Source organism: Furipterus horrens, unplaced genomic scaffold, assembly GCF_987537825.1.
Source record: "Furipterus horrens unplaced genomic scaffold, mFurHor1.1.pri manual_scaffold_4, whole genome shotgun sequence".
Classification (NCBI taxonomy): domain Eukaryota; kingdom Metazoa; phylum Chordata; class Mammalia; order Chiroptera; family Furipteridae; genus Furipterus; species Furipterus horrens.
Window position 1 is genome coordinate 119,186,106 of NW_028327174.1, and position 24,227 is coordinate 119,210,332.

The 24,227-nt window shown below is 40.0% G+C and overlaps 1 protein-coding gene across 5 annotated transcripts in view; it reads right to left on the bottom strand.

The window, feature by feature from the left end:
- The window catches only part of SECISBP2 (SECIS binding protein 2), a 42,557-nt gene that overhangs the window by 14,726 nt on the left and 3,604 nt on the right, over positions 1-24,227 (bottom strand). Inside the window, exons 3-10 of one of the 5 annotated variants that reach the window (XM_090273979.1) lie at positions 18,885-19,131; positions 17,736-17,859; positions 15,774-16,000; positions 10,006-10,087; positions 8,303-8,511; positions 5,405-5,527; positions 4,084-4,173; positions 2,446-2,578 (exon numbers count right to left, since the gene is read on the bottom strand). In XM_090273979.1, the coding sequence (XP_090130105.1) occupies positions 2,446-2,578; positions 4,084-4,173; positions 5,405-5,527; positions 8,303-8,511; positions 10,006-10,087; positions 15,774-16,000; positions 17,736-17,859; positions 18,885-19,131 (1,235 nt within the window). Of the gene's footprint in view, positions 1-2,445; positions 2,579-4,083; positions 4,174-5,404; positions 5,528-8,302; positions 8,512-10,005; positions 10,088-15,773; positions 16,001-17,735; positions 17,860-18,884; positions 19,132-24,227 lie in introns of those variants that run through there. The other 4 variants (XM_090273981.1, XM_090273980.1, XM_090273983.1 and 1 more) reach the window with 4 other exon arrangements.

The following is a 24,227-nucleotide window of genomic DNA, read 5'->3' on the forward strand; positions in this document are numbered from 1 at the left end:
GTTTAAAATTTGTCATCGGGTCCTGGATGGTGTGTCTCAGTGGACTGAGTACCAGCCTGTGAACCAAAGGGTCGCCGGTTTGATTCCCAGTCAGTGAAAATGCCTGGGTTGCAGGCCAGGCCTCGGTGTGAGAGGCAACTGGTTGATGTTTCTCTCACACATCGATGTTTCACTCCCTCTTCCTCCCTCCTGTCCCAACTCTCTAAAAATAAATAAGTAAAATCTAAAAATAAAATTTTTGTCACCAGTATGCATGATACAGGAAAAAACAGAGTGTACACAGAATTTGGTACTGTGGTTTCTATGACTTCAGGTATCCACTATGGGGAAAGGAGTCTTGGAATGTATTCCTCATGGATAAAGGGGAACTACTATATATAAGAATTACTCAGACATGCACTGCATAAAACTATGGATCCTGATATGAATAAAATTATCAAAACTGTTGAAACAATGAAGGAAAATCAAATATAGACTGAATAGAAGATACTAACATGAAATAATCATTAATATTATTAGATGAGAGGATGGCAGGATGGTTCAGTTAAAAATAAAATCACTATCAGAGATGCTAACTGGGGTATTTACAGGTAAAATGACATGATGTCTATGAGTTGCTTTAAAATACTTCAGGAAAAAAAGCTTTTTAATCATTTTCTTGAGTGCCTACTTTTTCTTTAAAAAAAAATTAATAAACTGCCTCAGAAGTAGGAAACATGCTTAAAAGACTACGGTGGTAAATGCGCAGATTTCTTTCTCTGACATGTTGCAATTTTAACTGTCTTGGCTCTATGAGAAGACATTTCGGAGGAAAGAATGACGTTATCAGAACCAGACCAACACCGTTATGAGCTACATCCCATGGACAGACAGGTAATATACTTCTAGGAGATGCAGCTTTGAAACCTGTGAAGGGCACTTATGAATCATGAGATTTCCAGGTAATTGTCATCATATCTATTTCTGAAAATCATCATATTGAAATAACTTTTTTAAATGTTGTGGTAAAATACATGTAACATAAAATCTACTATTTTAACTGTTTTTAAGTGCACAATTCAGGAGGAGCATCACTACAGTCACAATGTTGTACAACCATGACCACTATCAATTTCTAAAACATTTTCATGCCCCAAACTCAAAAGTTGTCCTCCTAAAACAGTAACTCTCAACCCCTGGTAACCTCTACTCTACTTTCTGTCTATTAATTTGCCTCTTCTAGAAATTTCATGGCGTGGAATCATACTTTTCCCTTTGTGACTGGCTTGCTTAACTTAGCATAATGTTTTCAAGTTTATCAATGTTGTAGCATGTGTCAGAATGTCTTTCCCTTTCAATGCTGAATAATTTTCCATTGTGTGTATAGATTACATTTTGTTTATCCATTCATGTGTTGATACGTATTTGGGGTGTTTCCACCTTTTGGCTATTATTAATAATACTGCTATGAACACTGGTATATAAGTGTCTGAGTCTCTGTTTTTAATTATTTTGGATAAAGAAGAGTGGAATTAGTCACATGGCAATTCTATATTTAGTATTCTGAAGAACCACAAGACTGTTTTCCAAAGAAGCTGCATCATTTTCTATTTCTACCAGCAGGGTAGAAGAGTTCCAATTTCTCCACGTCCTTGCCAACACTGGTCATTTTCGTGCTTTTGCTTCTTAGCTAGCTACCAAAGTAGGTATAAAGAACTACCTCATTGAGGTTTTGACTTGTATTTCTCTAACGGCTAATGATGATAAACATCTTTTCATGCGCTACTGGCCATTTGTATATCTTCTTGTGGAAAAAAATGTCTTTCCAAGTGTATCTGCCCATTGTTTGAGTTTGCTATTGAGTTATAGTTCTTACGTGTTAGATATTAAACCCTTATCAGATATGATTTTCAAATATTTTCTTCCATTGTATAAGTTGTCTTTTCACTTTCTTGATAATGTCCTTTGGTACACAAATGTTTTTAATTTTGGTGAAATCCAATTAATCTATTTTTGCTTTTGTTGCCTGTCCTTTTGGTGTATAATCTAAAAATTTATTGTCTAATTTAAGGTCATAAAATTTATCACTTTCTTCTTGTAAGAGTTTCGTGGTTTTAGCTCTTATAATTTGGTCGTTAATCCATTCTGAGTTCATTTTTGTTTATGGTGCGAGGTAGGGGTCCAACTTTGTTCTTTAGTATGTGGATATCCAACTGTTCCAGAACCAATTTTAAGAGACTGCTCTTTGTTTTTTTAATGAACTCAGCACCCTTGTCAAAATTCCAATGACTAGACATATGTGAGCTTATTTCTGGACTATCATTTCTATTCTATTCGTCTATGTCTATCCATATTCTAGTACCATACTGTTTTGATTATAAATAACTTTGGATTACAAAAGGAAAGTCACAAAACAGTCTATCTGAAAAAGAGTTTCGATCATTTGAGATGAAAAACCTCTTTTACCTGAAAACACCACTGGTTTGGAGGCCTGCTTTGGACTCTGGGAGTGCTGCTTCTTTTCCAGTGCTGTCAGCATCCCCCCCAAGTCCAACTGCACTGGAACTTGGCTCTTCTTTCCACCAGTTTTAAAGTTATTCTAAAAAGTTCAAAATTCAAAAATTTATACTATTTTACAAATTGTGCTTTCCCTTTATGACAAAAAAATCATACAATTAAAGATGAAATGAAATAGATTTAAAATTATAAAAATCTTAAAATTAAAAACTAATGTAATTAAAGAGAGAATCCCAATCAATCCTACGTTCTCTACCAACATTACCACCTTGGTTATTTATTTCCCCTTCTTTTTCACAACACTGGGTTTATATTAAACCACCTACAATTATGTACACATCTCCACTGAGACTAACAGTGTACATCTACAAAAGAGAAACTAAAACTTCTATAAAGTCTTTGGCTACAAAAGTTTGTTGTACGTGAGGCTAATTGGTCAGTGTTATTGCCTCATTAGCCCCATTCTTTAATTGTCCAAGTGAGCCAAACAACTGCCATGAAACCATGGAGATATGGCCAAAAATTTACTTACACAAGTCCAAATCACACCCAGCAGGTGAAGGCTAAATTTAGACAAAAGTTAGATAAACTCTAAACAAACAGTACTTTTGACACTGTTGTGATTTGAGTTTTGAGGCAGTATAAAAGGTTGTACAGGTATTGTCGTTGGTTCGATTCCCAGTCAGGGCACATGACTAGGTTGCACATCGGGTCCCCAGTTGGGGACGCAAGTGAGAGGCAACCATAAGGTGATGTTTCTCTCCCTCTCTTTCTCCTTTCCCCTCTCTCTAAAAATAAATAAATGAATAAACAAACAAATTAATGAATTACTTTAAAAAAAAAAGGTTGTACAGGCAAGTTGTCACATTGCTTTAGCACCTTCTTTCCTGCTCTCCTGCCAACTGTTCTCTTCCCTAACACCAAAATCCCACTTGCTGAGAGCTCACGCCAAAATGTAAGCCTTAACTGCAGTGCAGGTAGTCTACAGTGTCCAAATTATAACAGTAATATGAAGTTAATTCACACAAAGGTTTAGCATTTTACTCTTCACAAATGTGAAAATAATCACACCACTGACAGGCAAAACTTACAATGAACATGCCCAAAAGTATACAAGTTCCCTATTTAAATAATGAACCACAAGTTCATTCCTGAATCTACAGCAGGGCTGAGGTATAAGGAAAATCTTCTCTTTAGCTTGTCCTGATTACTTAAGAGTGAAATTTAGGTGGCTCTGTTATTTCCTTCTGTCAGACATTATTGCCTCGCAAAGGAATTCTTGTTTCCTGAATAAACTGAACAGACATTTCTTCCTTTAAATCAAAGCTTCCCATGCAGTATGTGTTCCTCTCCTTTCTAATGTAGCAGTTGTAGTTACCAACAGTCTTATTATAAAAGTGATCAAGTGTTTCACCTTAAAAGCAATTCTTCAACATACTGTATGCCCTCCTCCAACGAAGGAATAAATCAAAACAAAACCACAGTTCTCCATACACAGAGAAGTCTGAAAAGCAGTTTTTTCTCAAGAATTCGGTTTAGCAGGAAAAGTTAAGCCTAAAGCAATTGTGGTTTCAATCTAAAATTTACCTGTGGCTGCTGTTTAGATTGAAATTTCGGTGCCTCTACTCTGTCTCTTCTTTCAGATGCAACTGCCAGATTGGGAAACTCCTCAGCATCCTAAGTAAACCACACACCCTTTAGCCCTTCATAAATCATGAGACTCAATATGTCTAAGTGAAACCTTCTCCTTGCTCATATTTTCTATAAGGTCCCATAGAAGTGCTCAAAGGTGATACAAAATAGCCCCCAAAATTATAACATAAGGGCTTCAGCTTAATTTTACTCTTAGAACCAATTTAAAGACCACAGTTCTAATCTCCTGCTCCAGAAAGCAAGAGCGGGGCCCCAAGGATCCAACACAACTGCCCCTAACCACCATGGCAGGAGTGTATTCAAGCACCCATCCTTCTATTATGCTTCACAGTAGGAAACCCATCAATCCATACTCAGGGGATACAAGTGTCCTGTCATGTGTGCTGATCCCAGACTAAAAAACAAAAAGAGGTTATTTAAAAATGTCTTACGTGCTTCTGTCAAAATTTTAGATGCCTTGGAAAGTTATGTGAGAAATAGGGGCAAAAATGTAAATTATTTATTGGCCCAAACCATAATGCTCTGCCATGGTCATAGGTCTTCAAACACAACCCCACTATTCTCAAGGGAATGTTCGAAGAGCCTTGGGAACCCCCAGGTTTGTGCGAAAGCCTCAGTCTGACCCTAAAGTGGATGTCTGGGCAATACAGCTGACCCTTCTGTGAGCACCAGGAGCCAGGCTACTGAAGTCTAGTACTGCAGACCTGTGGGAAATATGGTCAGAGCCCAGGACAGGGACATTCTTAGAATACCATAGGACAACTTAAAAGAGCGATTTTGCAAATCCACGACATTCTCATGACCAGGGCCCACAATGGCTCTCTGGTATTCTAAATTTCTCTTTTTGGTGAAGTACATTATAACAAGATTTCTAGATAGGAAAGGAGGCCCTGCAAAAGCCAGCATGCCAAAGCAAAGATAAAAAAATAATAAATATATAAATAGGTAAAGAAGATATTTAGGGGTAAATATTAGTACTACAGTGCACAAACTATTCAATTTTAATACACGTAATTTTGTCTCTAGACCATTCATTCACTGACTCACTCACTCCAACATTTACATAGCAAGCACTGTGTGCTAGGACATAAAAATGAAGACATGAAAAAAGTAAATAATGGCTATTTTCTTTAGCACTAGGAGAATGAATATTAAAGAAAATGCTAAATATCTTCACTTAGAAAACCAGTATGAACCCACATTTCTATTAAGACAGACCCATATATTATACCACACAAGAGAAATAAAAATATACTTCAATCCTTGGTGGCTCTTGAACTGTCAGGACTTCATATTTTGATTTAGAGTTTTCCTTCTTTTTCTTATTCTTTCTTGAGGCTTCATTTTGCTCAGGATCACCACCTTGTGATGCTTTGGACTAGAACAAAATAAAATCATGGGTTTTGAGGACATTCAATAGAATGTTTAATTCCATGTATCAGAATAAAATTAAGGTATCAATTTGTATAACCACATGGCAATTTTATCAAGAGTTCACCTCTTCATTCTCTATTTTCCAAAGAGCCAGCATTTAGGAGATAATTATGAAGGAAAAATCATCTGTGAAAATAGTTGTCACATTCAATATGTTGAAACCAGTAGATTTAAACATAAGCCAGTTTTCAGTCTGAGGAGGCCATGTTAATAATTCTACTAATTCTGACGTAGAAGTCTTTTTATAAATTTAGGTGTGCCATTTCAGTCACCAGGGCCCAATTGTTACTAAAACCAACTGCAATTGTTACTAAAACTGACTGCATGTAAGAACCATCTTTATAGCCTTCAAATCAGAATGTATGGGCCCATCCCAGATATCTTGAATCTGGCTTCACCCCTCCTACTCTTCCTGCAGCCCCTGACTTTCCTATATCAGGTACAAGGTGCTGGCCTCAGGGCCTTCACATTTACACTCACACCTGGATCACAGCTAGGACTGCACCCTCATTTCAGCTCCAGAGTCATCCCATCCCTATCTGGCCTCTCCTTCTGCATTCTTCATGGAGCATTAATTGCTACCTGACAGCTTCTGCATCTGTCTGCACAGTGCTAGTCCCTCCACATCAGAACGGAGCTCTAAGAGGGCACCTTTTTATGTTTGGGGCTGTTTTATCCTCCATGGGCACTTCCCTTCACAGATAAAAGCTTTAGTGGCCATTAAAAAGTGTTTATCTACTGACCTGGAGGAGCTGTCCATGGTATTTTCTGAAGTGGTAAAGGCAACTTTTAATGTATATAGAATGACCACATTTTTGTTAAGAGAAAAAGAAAAAAGTAAAAAGCAAACTTATTTGTTTATGTTTTCAGGAGCCTGAGGTGGGTATATATCAGGTTAATACAGGCTTCCCTGAGGGGAAGGGGTCACCAATGGGCTATGGGAAAGATGACCTTTTCCATAATTAGATCCTAACAGCATTACATTTGTTATTTTGGTAATAAAATTTACAACATGGTAAGTTTTTAAGGGAAAAGCCATTAAGACTTTGATCATCCCTTCAGTGTACAATGCAAAGCAATCTAGGTTCTAAGATTAGAGATCTTAATTTTATCATCTTTTAAAAATGATTCTTAGAAAATTAAAAATCAATAAATTCATAGTGTTACCAGGCTACTAGGAAAACTACTTTGGACAGTGACTTGAGGGCTATAGCCACAGGCCTATGCAACCAGTGTCCAGAGGACGGTGGGATCTTAGGGCCAGTGGCCTCTGTGTGTACTCAGACTGGGTCTCACCTGAACCTCCTGTGTTCTCAGATGAGTTCGCAAAGCTGTGCAGAACAGCACAGAGGGCTGTCTCGCTGTAACTGCTGCCTGTGCACATTCCCTGGACCAGCTAAGCATACACACACAGTGCCCATTTGTGGGGGATGTCTGTGACACTCTGGATATCAAAGAGTAAGTCCCCTTATACCCCAAAAGACCAGAAACCACTGCACTAAAGAAATACAACTATATTTCAACCTATAAGAATATGAGATCTGTCCAGAAAAAGTCCAGCCATTGTTAATATAACGAGAACAATGACGACTTCACTGTACTAATTAGTGGGGGTCGCAGATGCTGTTGAGTGAGCATGTGTACTGTGTGGCCATCACACTCAAAAGGAGCGGGTAGAGCAACTAATCTGCATCAACTTTTGCATTAAGCTTGAACATTCCTCCGCAAAAACTGCTTGGATGATTCAGAAGGCTGCAGCTATGGGTAACTGGTGATTGATAGCTTTATCATGCACCAGCTCATGCATCATGTCTTGTGCAATTTTTTGGCAAAATATCAAATCACCCAGGTGACTCAACTCTCCTTACAGCCCAGATGTGGCGCCCCATAACTTCTGGCTTTTTCCAAAATTAAAATCGCCTTTGAAAGGGAAGAGATTTCAGACAGTCAATGAAATTCAGGAAAATAAAAGGGGTAGCTGATGGTGATTGGGAAAATCGTGTGAGGTCCCAAGCTGCCTACTTTGAAGAGGAGTGAGCCATCACTGTCCCGTGTACAATGTTTCTTGTGTTTTGTTATCTTCTTCAATAAATGCCTGTTTTTCATATTACATGGCTGTATACCTTCTGGACAGACCTCATATATTAATACACTGAAAATCAAGAACAAAATCTAGACCAATAAAAAGGCTCTTCAAGATACAGATCTAGGGATCAAGAAAAATTACAGCTTAAAATGATTCAAACTAAATGGAAAAAATAAATTTGGAAATGCTATCTTACAATATGTAAGCTGCAATCAACCAAGAATTAGTAACATATACAAAATGAAGGCAAAAATTTGGAATTGAATTATTGTGCAGTTAGTGCCCTAGTAAGTAAAAGTAATTTAAATTCAACAGACAAAAGACAGGGAGAAAGAATGTTGCAGCAGAGCATACATTTCTGCCAGCATCTCTCCTTTAAAAAATTCAAAATGGTCCACAGATATGTTAAGACCACTGGTCTAAAACATACACCCTCACTTGTATATAAAGCTACCCCTTGTATTCCTTGACTGAAGTCCTATTCTTTTTGCCATGTCCAAGCACAACCAACTCAGATAACTGACCACGTACAGAATGAAACACTTTCAGGTAGGATTTGAGTAAATAAATAAATAAATAAATAAGGCCATCCAGCAGTACAGGAGACCCACATTATCCAAATGTGATGCATACCTTTTTAGCTGAATGGCCAATGGGTTTCTCTCTGTTGTAGGAAGAATCCGAAGATAAAACTTGAGAAGATGATATGTTACCATTTTTAGGATCTGCTGATGAAACAACTGTCTTTAGGTTTATCACAGAAGTAACATTTCTAGGGGCTGGTGATGGTTCTGTAGATAGCGTCTGATGGACAACATAACCCATTGGTGTCCAGGATAACTCTGCTCAGAGATAACCACAATTGGGGAACAGTCTCAGCAGTAAACAGAAACTCCTTAGAAATTCCAAACATGCATCATGTGAGATAATTATTCAGGGCATAATTAAATGTAGGCTGTTGTTCAAAACATCCTCTTGGAAGCTACAGTATTCACTAGTGTTTCCTTGGATCATGCATTCTGAATTGACTTGTTAGGTTAACTGATCTTCCTAGAAACTGGTTTTCACTTAGGGGTGTTCAGTTAAAAAACAGCAATCCTCAATTATGTCCACATGGCAAACACACAGAATAACGAGCTAAAGATGAAATGTTTGCCCTACTAACCTTGATGTGTATCTTTACAAGCAGAAGTCAAAGGTCACTAGACTTCAGCTATCACAATAACTGGAAATTTATTTCATTTTTAGAACACAGGCACAATCACAGCCACACTACTCCTTAGGAGGTGCCCCTGAAACTCTATATACAGACAAAACAAAAGGACAGCCATCAGGACACAGGCAGGTCACGTCAGCAGCCTGTGGCAACCCCAGACGATGAGACAGAGTGTTCTTATCACCACAGAGCTACACATCCTTAAAGTAGCCGCTAAAGTGAAGATCTTTGTACCAAATGTGAGAATTCAAGAGAAAACACACCTGTGGATAAATTAGGAATAATTTTGTAAAAATATCTTCTGTTAGGACAAGCTACTTATAAATACTTCAAAAGCAGACTCCACGGAACACTCCGAATGTACTACTTTTTGGCCAGGACAGAACAGACCAGCAGTTCTCAAAGGGTGACCCGAGGCTCCCAGGACCCCTGAAGTCAAAACTTTTTTCCTTACAGTAGGAATGTGTTATCTGCACTCCCTACCCCTGCCTCCCCACTCCCATCTCTTTCTTTTTCTCTCTTTTCCAGAGACCTCAAAGGCAGCACAGTGAAACAGCTAAATGCCAGGTAGATCTACTGAGACAGCCATTAAAGAGTTGCAAAAATGTACAACAAGGCTGCACTTATAACTATCTTAACTTTGGAAAATAGTTATTTTTTTATGAAAATGCTATGTTAACATGCAATGGGTTTATTACTTTTAAGTAAATTAAGTATTTTTAAAATTCCTCTAACTTCAAATATTGCAAATACTGATGTCTAAATAAACAGGAACTCAGTGAGGCTGTTTAAGGGTATTAAGGGGGTCCTGAGACCAAAAACTTTGAGAACCTCTGGTATAGGTAATACTTAAGGAAGTTGTCATTTCTGAGTTAATAAACTTTCTCAATGAACTGGACAAACATTTCATTTAGAAATCTTTGCTATCTTACACTCCTTACAAATACATGTGGGATCTTGTTTACTGTAGTCTTTTAACAACAATGTCAGTTTATCAACAACCCTTCAGCTGCCTTAAAAGAGGCTTTAAGACAAAAATATTTCAGCTGCACTGAACAAAAACTGAACTTTAAAAACTGACAACTGATTTTTTAAAATAATATTTGATAGCCACTCTTACCTCTCGTACATGAAGAGGGACTGGCAGCAGCATTATCAGTTACAGAGTCAGTCGGATTATTATTTTTCACCACTATTTCACCCTAAAAAGCAAACCAGTTATTTTCTTACTATTTCAAATTAAAAGTAATTTAAATACAGCTTCCACTGCAATTCTTAAAATCTTCAAAATATATGCTATTTAAAAATTCCAACTACTGGATATAAGGGGGATAAATGGTAATGGAAAAAATACAGTAAAAAATAAACTACTGACTTCCAGCCAAGATGGAGGCGTAGACAGACACACTGCATCTCCCTCCACAACTAAGAAGGAATACAACTACCTCAAAACTAGAGACAACCAGAAGTTCCAGAAAATTAAGCTTCATGGAAGTCCAACAAACAAAGATATAAAGAAGGAATACTCATCCAGACAGGTAAGAGGGGCGGAGTCGGGCCGGAGAGGATGCGGTGTGGTGGCGGCAGCAGTGGCGGAGGCACCAGCAGGCCGGCAGAAAGCACAGTCACACCTTTTAAAAAGTCAGGAGGGACACCTGGGGAGCATTCCCAGCTCCTCACTGGACCTCGCAGCCCATGGTCCCAGCGCCGGGAAAATCAAGCCTCATTGCTTCTGACTGTGCAGACCAGTGGGGGTTGGGGTGGAGGCAGAAACTGCTGGTCTCAGCAGAGTCCACTTGTTTAAAGGGCCCCCATGGCCCTAGAACGTCCGCAGACCCACCCACCCTGGGAATGACGGCCAGGGCAGCACCTAAAGGGGTGCCAGTCCGGTGCAAAAGTGGGAGACGTGCCTGGAAAAGGGGTGAGTGCTGGGCAGGAGGCATTGTTCCCTCTCGGACCCCTCCCCCACATACAGCGCCACAACCTGGTGAAACAGGTCGCCCTGTACTGACGAATCTCTAATGCTCCGCCCCTTAAAGGAGCGACAGCTCTACCTGGGACGCGGAAGCAAACAAACACAGGAGCCTGTCAGAATGAGGAGACAGGGAAGTATGGCCCAAAAGGGGAAACAGATCAAGGCTCCAGTGGGAGAACCAAGCAACGAGGAGATAGCCAACCTCACAGATGAGGAGATAGCCAACCTAACAGAAGCAGAATTCAAAACACTGGTGATAAAGATGCTCACAGGCTTGACAGATATGCTTGAGTGCAGCAAACCATAAGAGAAGTGAAGGCTATGCTAAGTGAAACAAAGGAAAATCCACACAAAATCAGTGGTGAAGGGAAGGAAACCGGGGTTCAAATCAATGATTTGGAACATAAGGAAGAAAAAAAGTCAACCAGTGCAGAATGAGGAAACAAGAATTGAAAAAATGAGGAAAACTTCCCATATTTTGTGAAGAAGATGGACATACAGGTCTGGGAAGCATGGAGGGTCCCAGGTGAGCTTGACCCAGAGGGGACCACACCAGGACGCATCATGACCAAGATGCCAAAGGTGAAAGATAAAGACAGAGTCCTGGGGGCAGCAAGAGAGAGGCAGAGAGTTGCCTACAGGGGGGTGCCTATAGGACTGTCAGCTGATTTCTCAAAGGACACTTTGAAGGCAGGAAGGGACTGGCAAGCAGTATTTAATGTGATGAAAGTCAACCCACAACCAAGATTACTCTATTCAGCAAAGCTATCATTTGGAATGGAAGGGCAAATGAAGTGCTTCCCAGACAAGGTGAAGCTAAAGGAGTTCATCATCACCAAGCCATTATTATATGAAATGTCAAAGGGACTTACTTAAGAAAAAGAAGATCAAAACAATGAACACTAAAATGACAACAAACTCACAACTATCAACAACTGAATCTAAAAAATAAAAACGAAATCCAACTAAGCAAACCAGAATAGAAACAGAATCATAGGTATGGGGATCTTCTGGAGGGTTATCAGCTGGGAAGGGGGAGGGGGAGAAATGGGGAAATGGTGCAGGGATTAAGAAGCATAACTGGTTGGTACAAAATAGACAGGGGGATGTTAAGAAGAATATAGGAAAGGGTGAAGCCAAAGAACTTATATGTACGACACATGGACATGAATTAGGGGGTGCGATTGCTAGAGGTAAGGGGGTATTGGGCAGAGGGGAGCAAAGGGGAAAAAAAACTGGAACTACTGTAACAACATAATCAATAAAATATACTTTAAAAAAAAGTAAAAATAATTAATTAATTAACTAAAATAACCTATTGAAAAATTACCCCCCAAAGAAATATTTAATTAAAAGTTGATGCATTTGAATGAGAAAATAATTCCAAATACTTAAGTACATGATGTGCAAAGTTAAACTGCTTCCTTCTGCCAAATCTCTCTCCCTGCAAGAAAAATCATACACTGTCTACAGCTTAGCTAGCATCTCTCTACTTCTTTGCCAAGGAGATAAATACTAATATATCGCTTTTATAAAGATCTCAATAATGGAATCAAGTTGAAAATAATCATTTAATTTTAAGATACAGCTTCCTTTGCCATTTTTTAAAGATTCAATTAATTTATTTTTAGAGAGAGGGGAAGGGAGGGGGAAAAAAGAGGGAGAGAAACATCAGCATGTAAGAGAAACACACTGATTGTTTTGCCTCTCGCACGAGCCCAACTGGGGACTTGGTCCAAAACCCAGGCAAGTGCCCTGACCCTGACTGGGAATCCAAATGGTGACTTTTCAGTCTATGGGACGATGCCCAACCCACTGAGCCACCCCAGTTAAGGCCCTTGCCATTCTTAAAATATTCAAAATATATGATAATTAAGAATTCCAGATACTAATGTTCATAATGTAAAAAAGTTAAATTACTTCCTTCTGCCAAATCTCTCTAGATGAAAATCCACCCACTGTCTAGAGCTTAGCTAGCATCTCTCTCTACTTATTTGCCTTGGAGATAAAACACGTATGTATCACTTTTATACAGATCCCAATAATGGCATAGCAATCATCTTTTAAAAGATCTACATATTACAGACAATTTTCACATCAGCATAGATGTGCCAACACCATTCTTAAAAACCCAGTGTCCCCAACAGGGATGCTAAAACATCATTTACCAAGTCCACACACCAAAGCCCCAAAGTCCCTCAAAACATCCACAAAGATAACAAACAGTAGTACTGACCAGCAGAACCAAAGGTAAAAGGAAACTGATAAATTCAAATTTGAATAGTTTGAAAATGTATTCCAAAGCTTATATACTTCACAAATTTACCCATTTTGCCATTTCATAATATTTGAAACCAGCAATAAAAAATAAAATTATTACGTGTGGCAAGAGAAATAAAGGAAAAAATAAACAAATGGGATTACATCAAACTAAAAAGTTTCTGCTCAGCAAAAGAAAACATCAGCAAGATGAAAAGGAAACCAACCATATGGGAAAACATATTTGCCAATGACATCACAGACAGGGGACTGATTTCCAAAACATATAAAGAGCTTATACGACTCAACATCAAGAAAACAAACAACCCAATTAAAAAATGGGCCAAGGACCTGAACAAACACTTCTCCGAAGAGGACATACAGAAGCTCCATAGACACATGAAAAAATGCTCAACATCATTGGCCATCAGAGAGATGCAAATAAAAACCACAATGAGATACCACCTTACACCTGTCAGAATGGCCATCATCAACAAATCAACAAGCAACAAGTGCTGGCGAGGATGTGGAGAAACGGGAACCCTACTGCACTGTTGGTGGGAATGCAGACTGGTGCGGCCACTATGGAAAACAGTATGGAATTACCTCAAAAAACTAAAAATGGAACTGCCCTTGAACCAGCGATTCCACTGCTAGGATTATACCTAAAAAATCCTAAAACCCTAATTCAAAAAAACTTATGCACCCCTATGTTCATAGCAGCCCTGTTTACAATAGCCAAGTGCTGGAAACAGCCTAAGTGCCCATCTGTAGGTGAGTGGATCAAAAAACTGTGATACATTTACACAATGGAATACTATGCAGCAGAAAGAAAGAAGGAACTCCTGCCATTTGCGACAACATGGATGGAAATAGAGAGAATTATGCTTAGTGGAATAAGCCAGGCAAAGAAAGAAAAATATCATATGATATCACCTAATACAGGAAACTAAAGAGCAACACAAACAAACGAACTAAATAGGACAAGGAACAGAATAATAGTCAGTAAGGGGGAGGGGGGAGGGAGAGAAGGGGGATAAGTAAGGGAAGGGTCTAGTCAAGGAACGTGTATAAATGAATCATGGACATGGACAACGGGGAGGGATATGATTGTGGGAGAAGGGGTGGCCTGGGTGGGGGGGAGCAATGGGGGAAAAATGGGACAACTGTAATTGAAAAACCAAAAAATAAAAGAATAAAATAAAATAAAATAAAAAATAAATAAAAATTATTAAAACAGTCTGTTCTCTTAGTATATATAACATTTATGCTCATCAAGGCCAATGAAACACTAGAAGTGGCTTACCTGTTCAAAAACTGTGGACTCCACTATATATATATCAATATCAAAAATCCAGTGAACAGTTATGTTTTCAAAGAGTAGTTAAAGACATGGAAAAAATGCCCAAAGAGTTCTGAAAACTTCTAGGAGAAGCCCATGTATAACCCCCACATGTACAATTTCCACAATGTATCATTAACAAAAGATGAAGTGCTAAACATGGTTTTCTCCTGGCTATACAACTTCAATTTTTTCTTTTTGGGGGGGTTCAAACATACTACTAGTATAATCAAGAAAAATGTTCCTTATAAAGGGAAGTATTAAAACAACTGTACATGCAATTCTAGAGTGTATATAATAGAGTAACAAGTATGTAAATCTTCTCAGATGGCATGATGTACCTTACATTTCATGTCCACATACACAGTACTCACCTCTAACAGATGACTATGACATGAAGTGTCAGTCATGCTCCTGCCCTGTTCTACTTCTGTACAGCACTCATGGCCTCGGAGTGATCCACTGGCTGCCCAAGACCAAATCATGGAGTCCCTCAACTGCTCAGTTATTCCACAATATTCCACTGGGCCCAGAAGGGTCATTCATCTGCCAAATGAGACTGTGATTCTTCTACATCGTTCAGCCTTACTTGTCACAGCCATGTAACAAGAAAATGCTGTGGGAATAGCAAATCTTCTGCACACTATAAGCCATTATCACCCAGCCTTGGGCTTTGGTGTCCAAGCACCCAAGAGAAAGGCAGGAAATGTCTATTCAGGAGGTGCAATCGGGTAAGTTTCTTCTTTTTCCTTGCCCTCACACTGAGAAGTGCCCCACCCTTTCTTTATCAGAAATCTATCAGTGATTTTAGAGACTAGTAACCCGATAACTTTTTCCTGGAAGTCTCAAATCAACCTGCTTGAGAGGAAATGGCTTGATTTGGTGGACTAAAACTTTCAGATCAAGTGGTGAATATAGTATTACTTAAAATTACTAAGCGGCAAACAATGTACTTCACTGCAATTACTTTCACTGAATTTGCTATATCATCAACAAGAGGTACAGATAAAGTCTGGAAAATCAGAAATTACACTGTGCAGTTTTAAATATTACTATTTGAGTAAATAAAATTTTGTCTGTATTGAAAAGTACTGTCAGAACACAATGCTACGAGATGTTAGCAATGGGCTATCTAACAAGCTAGATTCATGCTAGAATCTTCGCCTGTACCTTTTAGCTACCATATAAAATTAAGTGTACTGTATTAGGTGATTCTTTGAAAAGAAGCAGCATGAGGTGTCTCAGCCTCACTGCAAACAGTTCACACAACAAAAGAGAAAGAGGGAAACAAAGGAAAGGAGCCTGAACTCACCTCTGCTAACACTGGAGGTTTCACCACTCCTCTCACAAGAGAAGTGTCCTTAGAGGCAGAGCATAAAGGTCCCCACTTGGGCTGTTTTGGTGTCTCTAATATCTCATTGTTCTCTGCACCCTGCAGTTTAGGAAAATCCAATCTGGTAAATTCAAACTCAGGTTTGGAGGCAGGTCCACATTTTTCAATAATTCTGGATTTCCTGTCTGTTCGTTTATGATAACCATCTGTATTTACAGAATTAAAAGTAGGGGGAAATTTTTAATGGTTGATGATCTGTACACATGCTTAAGTTGCAGAATAGAAAATCTACTGCTATTGATGTAACAACATTATTGTCGAAACAGCCTAACTTTTGCTAGTGCTCGTACCCTTCTGTGTAACAGTGCAAACCAGCGGTTCTCAACCTGTGGGTCGCAACCCCTTTGGGGGTCGAACAACCCTTTCACAGGGGTCACCTAAGACCATCGGAACACACATATATAATTACATATTGTTTCTGTGATTGATCACTATGCTTTAGTTATGGCTGGGGGTCACCACAACATGAGGAACTGTATTAAAGGGTCTCAGCATTAGGAAGGTTGAGAACCACTGGTGTAAACATACATGACCAGTAGTAGCAATTGCTCTGGTTGGGCTACCAAGCAGAAAAATCAAAACACTCTAAAAAAAATCTTTTTTAATTGTATTTATTTATTTTTAGAGAGGGTGGAAAGGGAGGGAGAAAGAGAGGGAGAGAAACATCAATATGCAAGAGAAACATTGATCTGTTGCCTCTTGCACAACCCCAACTTCCCCCAACCGGGGACCTGGCCTGAAACCCATGAATGTACCTTGATCGGAAATCAAACTGGCAACCTTTTGGTTTGCGGGATGACGCCCAACCCACTGAGCCACGCCAATAAGGGCAACACTGAAAATTTTAGTAATTCTAATGTTGATGTAAGTTATCTTAACCTGATTGTATAGCTGGGCACTCTGACTATCCTTAATACACATTTTAGAGTTTTGCAAATTTAAAGAGACACTAACAAATTTCCTTTAAGAAATGTTCTCTATTTTAGTTTGCTAGAACAAAATGGAGGAAGGCAAGTAGAAATGAACTTATAAGCTCCTTCCTATTTTTCTCCTTCAAATGCAAATGAACAACAATATAATGGTTGCAATGCCATAAAATCCCTGTATTTAATAAGGCCAAAGTTACTATGGTTAAATGCTCAACTTTTCTTTCACCTTTCTATGTTTATAAGTCAATGCAAAGAGAACAATTTACATACCAAGTAACATAAATTATACCTGTAAATAAATGATAGACCTTTGATAGTAAGTACACGATTACAAAGGTTTTAAGTCATTATATAAATAGGGGATGCCTGTGATCAAACTGCATTTGTAAATAAATTATAGGGGAAAAACAAAAAACACCACCATGTAGAACCACCAACTTTCAGCCAGAGACAAGAATGGTAGTTTTCAAGCCCAGAGCAGACATGACTTCTGGAATGAATAGTCAGTACCCTCTGAGTAACTATACAGCCCCAGGTTTGGTATGGTTTAAGACAGAACTGAAGTCAAAGACAAACTGTTCTACCTATTAAGAAGTGTTCCAACAGAATACTAGAGAAGCTGTGTTAGAAACAAATATGGCCAAACATAGTACAAAGGATGTGATCAGCTTTTAAGGACGTGTTTTGAGGTGTGTGGTCATGATCTACTTGCTAGGTGGCCTTAGACAAATTCTTGTGTAAAACAAGGTATATAACTTATTAACGGCACATAACAGAATCCACACAACAGGTTTCCATCCCAGGAGGAAAGGCCTCCTGGATCCCATAGGAAATCTGATGGCCTTAGCTTTTCACAATAAACCCACAGAAACAGCTTGTCCAAAGAACAGCAACGCTTCTGGGGTGGCTGGAGTAAGTTGACATGACATAAAACATAGTTTGTTATTTTTACCTGATTTCGAATTAGTGTCAGCACGAATGGACATATGATGTGAGCCTTTTACTGATTTTATATCAGATGACATAGTTCCGTCAGCCTTCTTATTGTCAAACTTTTGCTCATCATACGTTTTTTTCTGCAGGGAAGATGAAAAAGTAATACAAATTGAATGAGGAGACTCGAGGCGCCCCCCAACTCAGCAGTAGATAACTTGCACATAACTTCTGATCCTGCAACACATAACAGTCTACTGTTGATCAGAAGCCTTTATGATAACATAAACAGCCAATTAACACATATTTTGTATGTTAGGTAGATATTATATACTATATTTTTATAATAAAGTGAGTTAGAGAAAAAAATGTTAAGAAAATAACAGGGTTTGTCTGCGTGGTTTTTCTAATTGTTGCAAATCTCCTAAAAATTTTCCAGTACAATTATTTTTTAAATTTCTCATGTAAGTCGATCCAGTGATGCACTTCAATCTTATGTTGTTCAAGGTTCAACTATACCACTATAAAGTGGGTTTAAAATTGCAAATATTAAGTACAGTCATACCTCGGTACTTGCCATCTTCAGAACTCATCCACCTCTGTACTCACCACGTTTTGACGAGAAAAAAATGTTTTAGCATTCAGCACTTGCTAGAACTTGTATGAGTAATGACGTCGCCACACAAGAGAAAATACTTCATCGTCCAGTACTCGTTGGTTTGGGCACTTGTCAAAAGTTCCGTAATGAATTAACGACAAGTACCGAGGCACCACTGTATCTATTCACAACGCAACCATTTTAAAAAAGGTAAGACCAAATCAATTCTTAAATACCACAAAAAACATGAGTAACGCTTAAGTTAATGCAAGAATTGACCAGTTCTTTACATTAAAAAAAATTTTTTTAAGATGTTTTTAAAAAGTTTATTTATTTTTAGAGAGAGGAGAAGGAAGGAAGAGAGGGAGACAGACATCACTGTGTTGTTGCCTCTTGCGTGCCCCCAACTGGGGACCTGGCCTGCAATGTAGGCATGTGCCCTGACTGGGAATCAAACTGGCAACCCTTTGATTCTCAGGCTGGCGCTCAATGCACTGAACCACACCAGCCAGGCCAGTTCTTTACATTTTAAATGCTAATGTGACCAACAAAACTACAGCACTTACTGACCTTGAAAAATGCTTTTGTGTCTTGTGGCAAAGCACTCATGTGCTCATACTGTGGCTTCACCCTCTGAAAACCTTGGTAACGACTGGGTTGATTGTAATCATACCGGGAGCCAGGCACTGGACAAACGTTCTGTGTAGACTCCAGGTTGTAAGAACAGATGTATGGATGAAGAGCCATCTCAGATGATAAACAGTAATGGGGAAATGTTGAAGCTCCAAAGGCCATATCTTCAGGACAGAGTTTCTGCCTAAATAGAAATGGTAAATTTTAGTTATAGATTTCATATCACAAACCAAAAAGTTTAATATTTAGTAATAAAAATTTTTTTAACTTTTACTATTTTTGAAGTAATTTGTTCTACATTGAAATAACTCTAATTAAAAGACAAATAAAACCTCTGAGCCTTTCTTTCTTAACCTGCAAAGACAGATGCTGACCTAGTTATTTTTTACTACTGAGCTGGAACATCTTTGACAGGACCTTACTATAATGAGCATCAGGAGAACCCAAGGGGATGCCCCTTAGCTTTTCACTCTCACGATGTCCAATATTTGGGACTGCCTCTCAGCAACCTCGACAAAAAAGGCCACCAAGACCATTCTTTCTACGAGGGCCCCACCACTCAAATCCAACTTTCATCCTGACAACCTGCAAGGGCTACCTCCCAGGGCCTTTGGGTGGCCAGAGACATTCTATTGCAGCCCTTTCCCTGTATTAAGTCCACCACCATATGCTGTGCTCTGCTGATTTGCAGGGCCAGAACTGCAAAAGGGAGCTGTGGGCATGGTGGCCATGGAATTACCACACCCTACTGACCAGATGGACACCACCTGTGAACACTGCCATTGATCCAATTTGCTTAAGCTGCTAGGTTAAGCCAAAATACAATGTAACACTGATTTTTCAGCAAATGTGGTATGCGGTCAGAGAATTCAACCATTTTGCAGCGGAAGCTGATACCGTGACAAAATGCTAAAGAGCAGAGTTAAAACACAAATCACAACCTTTTCATTCCCACAAATGAGCCTACATGTTTCTGTGAATTTCCACAGCTGAAAATTTTCTTGCACCAAATCAGTGCAGTGTGCTGGTCCATTGAAAGGCAGGAAAATCCAGAGCTAATAATGGCACACCCTATATGATCTTCCAACTGTGTGACCACCAGGAGGTATGGGCCCAGGCACCAGCACTCTTATTAGAAATCCTATTTCTACTCTGCTGCAAGTAAGAGCCTGAGCAAAAGGAGAGTCACTGTGACCAAGCTGGACCTAGAAGACATCATGAGAATGGTCACTGCTCTTGTTTCCATGCAGTACTTAATCACAGACTACCTGGTATCACTGCCTACTAATTCATGATATTTTATAGGTTTAGAGCTTGTAATATCTTTTAGTTATTTGCAATTTATTCTAGTAATGCAGTCGTCGTTGGCAGCCGTCCGTCTCGAGAGACGATGGTGTAGCTTCTTAAGAGTCTATCTGCACCGCCGAGAATGGCTGTGCAGTCCGACTCGGGAGTGACACGGTATCTGTCTCCTCCCGTGTTGAATCGACATCTTGCGATGACGCTGGAGTGTCCTCTCCAGTGAAGCTGAAGCTACAGAGCCTGGGCAGGGTGATATGGAGGGTCTGCTGTTGCCCATGCAGCAGACCCCCCTCTCTTCGCAGCTGAAGGGTCCAAGGGAAAGACGGAGTCAATACAGCTTGGCTTCAGGTGCGCCGCAGGAGTTGCCGGTGTCGATTACAACGTCAAACCGCCTTAGGGACTCCGGCTCCGGATTTTCTGTCGGGGTTTACTCCCTTAGCCTTTCCCCTGAAGAGGTATGCCGCAAGGCAGCAGAGGTTTTTTGGAATCAGAGTTTTCCTTCTCTGTAGTAATGCAGTATCCCTAATTAAAAAGAAAACAAACTCTTTTACTAACCTTTCTCTGCCCCAAAGACCACCTGGCTGGTACTGCTTCTTGAAGAGGGAAAATGCTAATCCCTAGATGTGACTCCCTCCCCATTTTATTTATTTGATGCTCAGAAAATCTAATGGGGGTCAGATGAAGGTGAAAGGAGTCCGTTCTTCACAAAATGGGCAAAGAAGATGGGTTGATAGGATAAAGATAGAAAGACTGCCCCAGCCCAAAAACTGGATAAATGAACAGACCAATAAAATTTAGGTAAAGAAGAGAGATCCTGTCAAGGTGGCGGTGTAGGCAGACATGGCTCACCTCTACACACAACCACATAAAAATTACAACTAAAATAAGAACAAACATCAGCCAGACCATCGGAAATAAGAGTTGAATTGAAGTCTGACAACTACTCATTAGAGAAACCACATCCATTAAGACAGGGAGTAGCGGTGCAGGCAGAAAATGGGCTGGTCTCTGAGACACAAGTGGTGGATAAAAATTCAGGAGGGATATCTTGGGAGCGAGGAATTCCAGCCCCACACCAGGACCATCAGCCCAGTGTTTCTGTGTCAGGAAGATAAGTCCCCCACAACTTCTGGCTGCAAAAACCAGCAGGGATTGAGGCAGTGGAAGAAACTGCTGGGACCCCAAGCAGTTCCTCTTAAAGAACCCACACACGGACTCACCTACTCACACTCACTCCCTCTGAGCTCCAGCACCAGGGTAGCAGCTTGAAAGGCACCAGTGGCATACAGGGAGGAACTGAAGTGCCTGGCATCAAGATGACCAGAGACCACTGTCTTCTCTTTTCTTTCTTTTTTATTTTATTTTCATTTTATTGTTGTTCTATTACAGTTATCCCATTTTTCCCCCATTGCTCTCCCCTACCCCCGCTCACCTACCCACCTCCCACAGTCAATCAACACCCTATTGTCCATGTTTAAGGGTCATTTATATTAGTTCCTTGACTAAACCCTTCCCCTTCTTTCCCCCTTTCTCCCCCCTACCCCACCCCTCTGGTCACTGTCAGTCTGTGCCTTGTCTCAATGCCTCTGGTTCTATTTTGTTCATTTGTTTTGTTTGAGGATGTGGAGAAAAGCGAACCTTAGTGCACTGTTGGCCACTGTCTCTTCTAAACCCTTCCCCCCCAGAGCCAGCAAGTTGGTGCCATATCTGAGACTCCATCAACCTTGATAACACTGTTTGACCCACCTTAGAGCTCCCCAGACTCTGCCCCCACCCAACTTACAGGCTCCCCCAAGCTGCTTTTCCATATGAATGGCTAGTCTTGGTTCACGCTGCACAACTTCCTTAGCTGGCCTCAGTGAGCTCAAGGCCCAGCACTAGCAGCAGCCAGCTTATATTCACAGGTTGGCTTTGTCTAGGAATCGCCAAGCCCAGCACAAGTAGCAACCATCTCAGATTGCTTTATAGCTCAGGCAGGGTGTCCCAGGCAAAAAACAGGCTGGTGCTGACCTTGGCCTGCACCACCCGGGAAACCCCGGGGCCAGCACACCCAGTGGACAGCTACTGACCACATCAGAGCACCACCACCCTGTCCCTGCACAGCTGAGCCTCCACAAAGGGCAGTGGTTGGTGGTCAGTGGTCACAGTCAGTCCTTGCAGCTGACTGGCCTGGGTAATTCCCTCCCATTGATATGCCAACAGCAACTAAGGGCCAACTGTAAGAGGAAGTACTCATCCCACATGAAGGGTGCACCTCAAGTACCCAGCTTGGGTGATAGGGGAGGCGGTGCCATTAGACCCAACAGGACACTTACTATATTAGGCCACACTATCAAGACACAGAGTCAAAGACGCTCTACCTAATACATAGAAACAAATACAGGGGAGTGGCCAAATGGAGGAAGCGAAGAAATATGGCCCCGATGAAAGAACAGAACAACAGCCCCCCAAAAAGAGCTATATGAAAAGGAGATAGCCAACCTATCAGATGCAGAGTTCAAAACAGTGGTGATGAGGATGTTCAGAGAAATGACTGAGTGTGGCCACAAAATAAAGGAAGAAGTGAAGGTTATACAAACCAATATAAAAAATATATACAGGGAACCAACAATGATGGAAAGGAAGCCAGGATTCAAACCAATGATTTGAAACAAAAGGAAGAAATAAACATTCACCCAGAACAGAAAGAAGGAACAAAACAAAACAAAAATGAGAAGAGAATTAGGAACCTCTAGGACAACATACCAAAATCCAAATCATAGGGGTGCCAGAAGGTGAAGAGCAAGAAATTGAAAACTTACTTCAAAAAATAATGAAAGAAAACTTCCCTAATTTGGTGAAGGAAAGAGACATGTAAGTCCAGGAAGTAGAATCCCAAACAAGTTGGACCCAAAGAGGACTACACCAAGACACATCATAATTAAAATGCCAAAGGTTAAAGATAAAGAGACTCTCAAAAGCAGCAAGGGAAAAACAGCGAGTTACCTACAAAGGAGTTCCCATAAGACTATCACCTGACTTCTCAAAAGAAACTCTGCAGGCAAGAAGGGGCTGGCAAGAAGTATTCAAAGTGATGAAGAGCAAGGACCTACAACCAAGATTACTCTATCCAGCAAAACTATCATTTAGAATGGAAGGGCAGATAAAGTGCTTCCCAAACAATGTAAAGCTGAGTTCATCATCACCAAACCACCATTATATATAATGTTAAAGGGACCTACTTAAGAAAAAGATAAAACGTATTAACATTAAAATGACAATAAACTCACTACTATCAACTGAATCTAAAAAATAAAAACAAAAACTCAGCAATTAAACAGAACAGGAACAGAATGATAGGTATGGGGATTATTTGAAGGGTTATCAGCTGGGAGGAGGAAGGGGGAGAAAGCAGGAAGTGGTGCAGGAATTAAGAAGCCTAATGGGTAGGAACAAAACGGACAGGGGGATGTTAAGATTGGTATAGGAAAAGGAGAAGCCAAAGAACTTCCATGCAGGACCGATGAACATGAACTAAGGAGGAGTGAATTGCTCAAGGGAAGGGAGCTACCAGGCAGAGTGGGGCAAAGGGAAAACATTTGGGACAACTGTAACAGCATAATCAATAAAATATACTTTTAAAAAATTAGGTAAAGAAGAAAAAGGGGGCTAATCCAGTGGTGGTTTTTTAAATTTACTTTTATTGATTGATTTTTTGAGGGAGAGGAAGGGAGGGAGTGAAAGCATGCAGAAGAGGGGCAGAGAGAGAAAGGGAGGAAGAGGTATGGGAAGAGAGACAGAGAGAGAAAGAGACAGAGACAGACATACATCAATTTATTGTTCCACTTACTTAAGCATTTATTGGCTGCTTCTTGTATGTGCCCTGACTATGGATCAAACCTGCAACCTTGACATACTGGGACAATACTCTTAACCAAATGAGCTACCCAGCCAAGTCGCCAGTGGTGGTTTTGAAGACTGTTGTCATACAGAAAATTT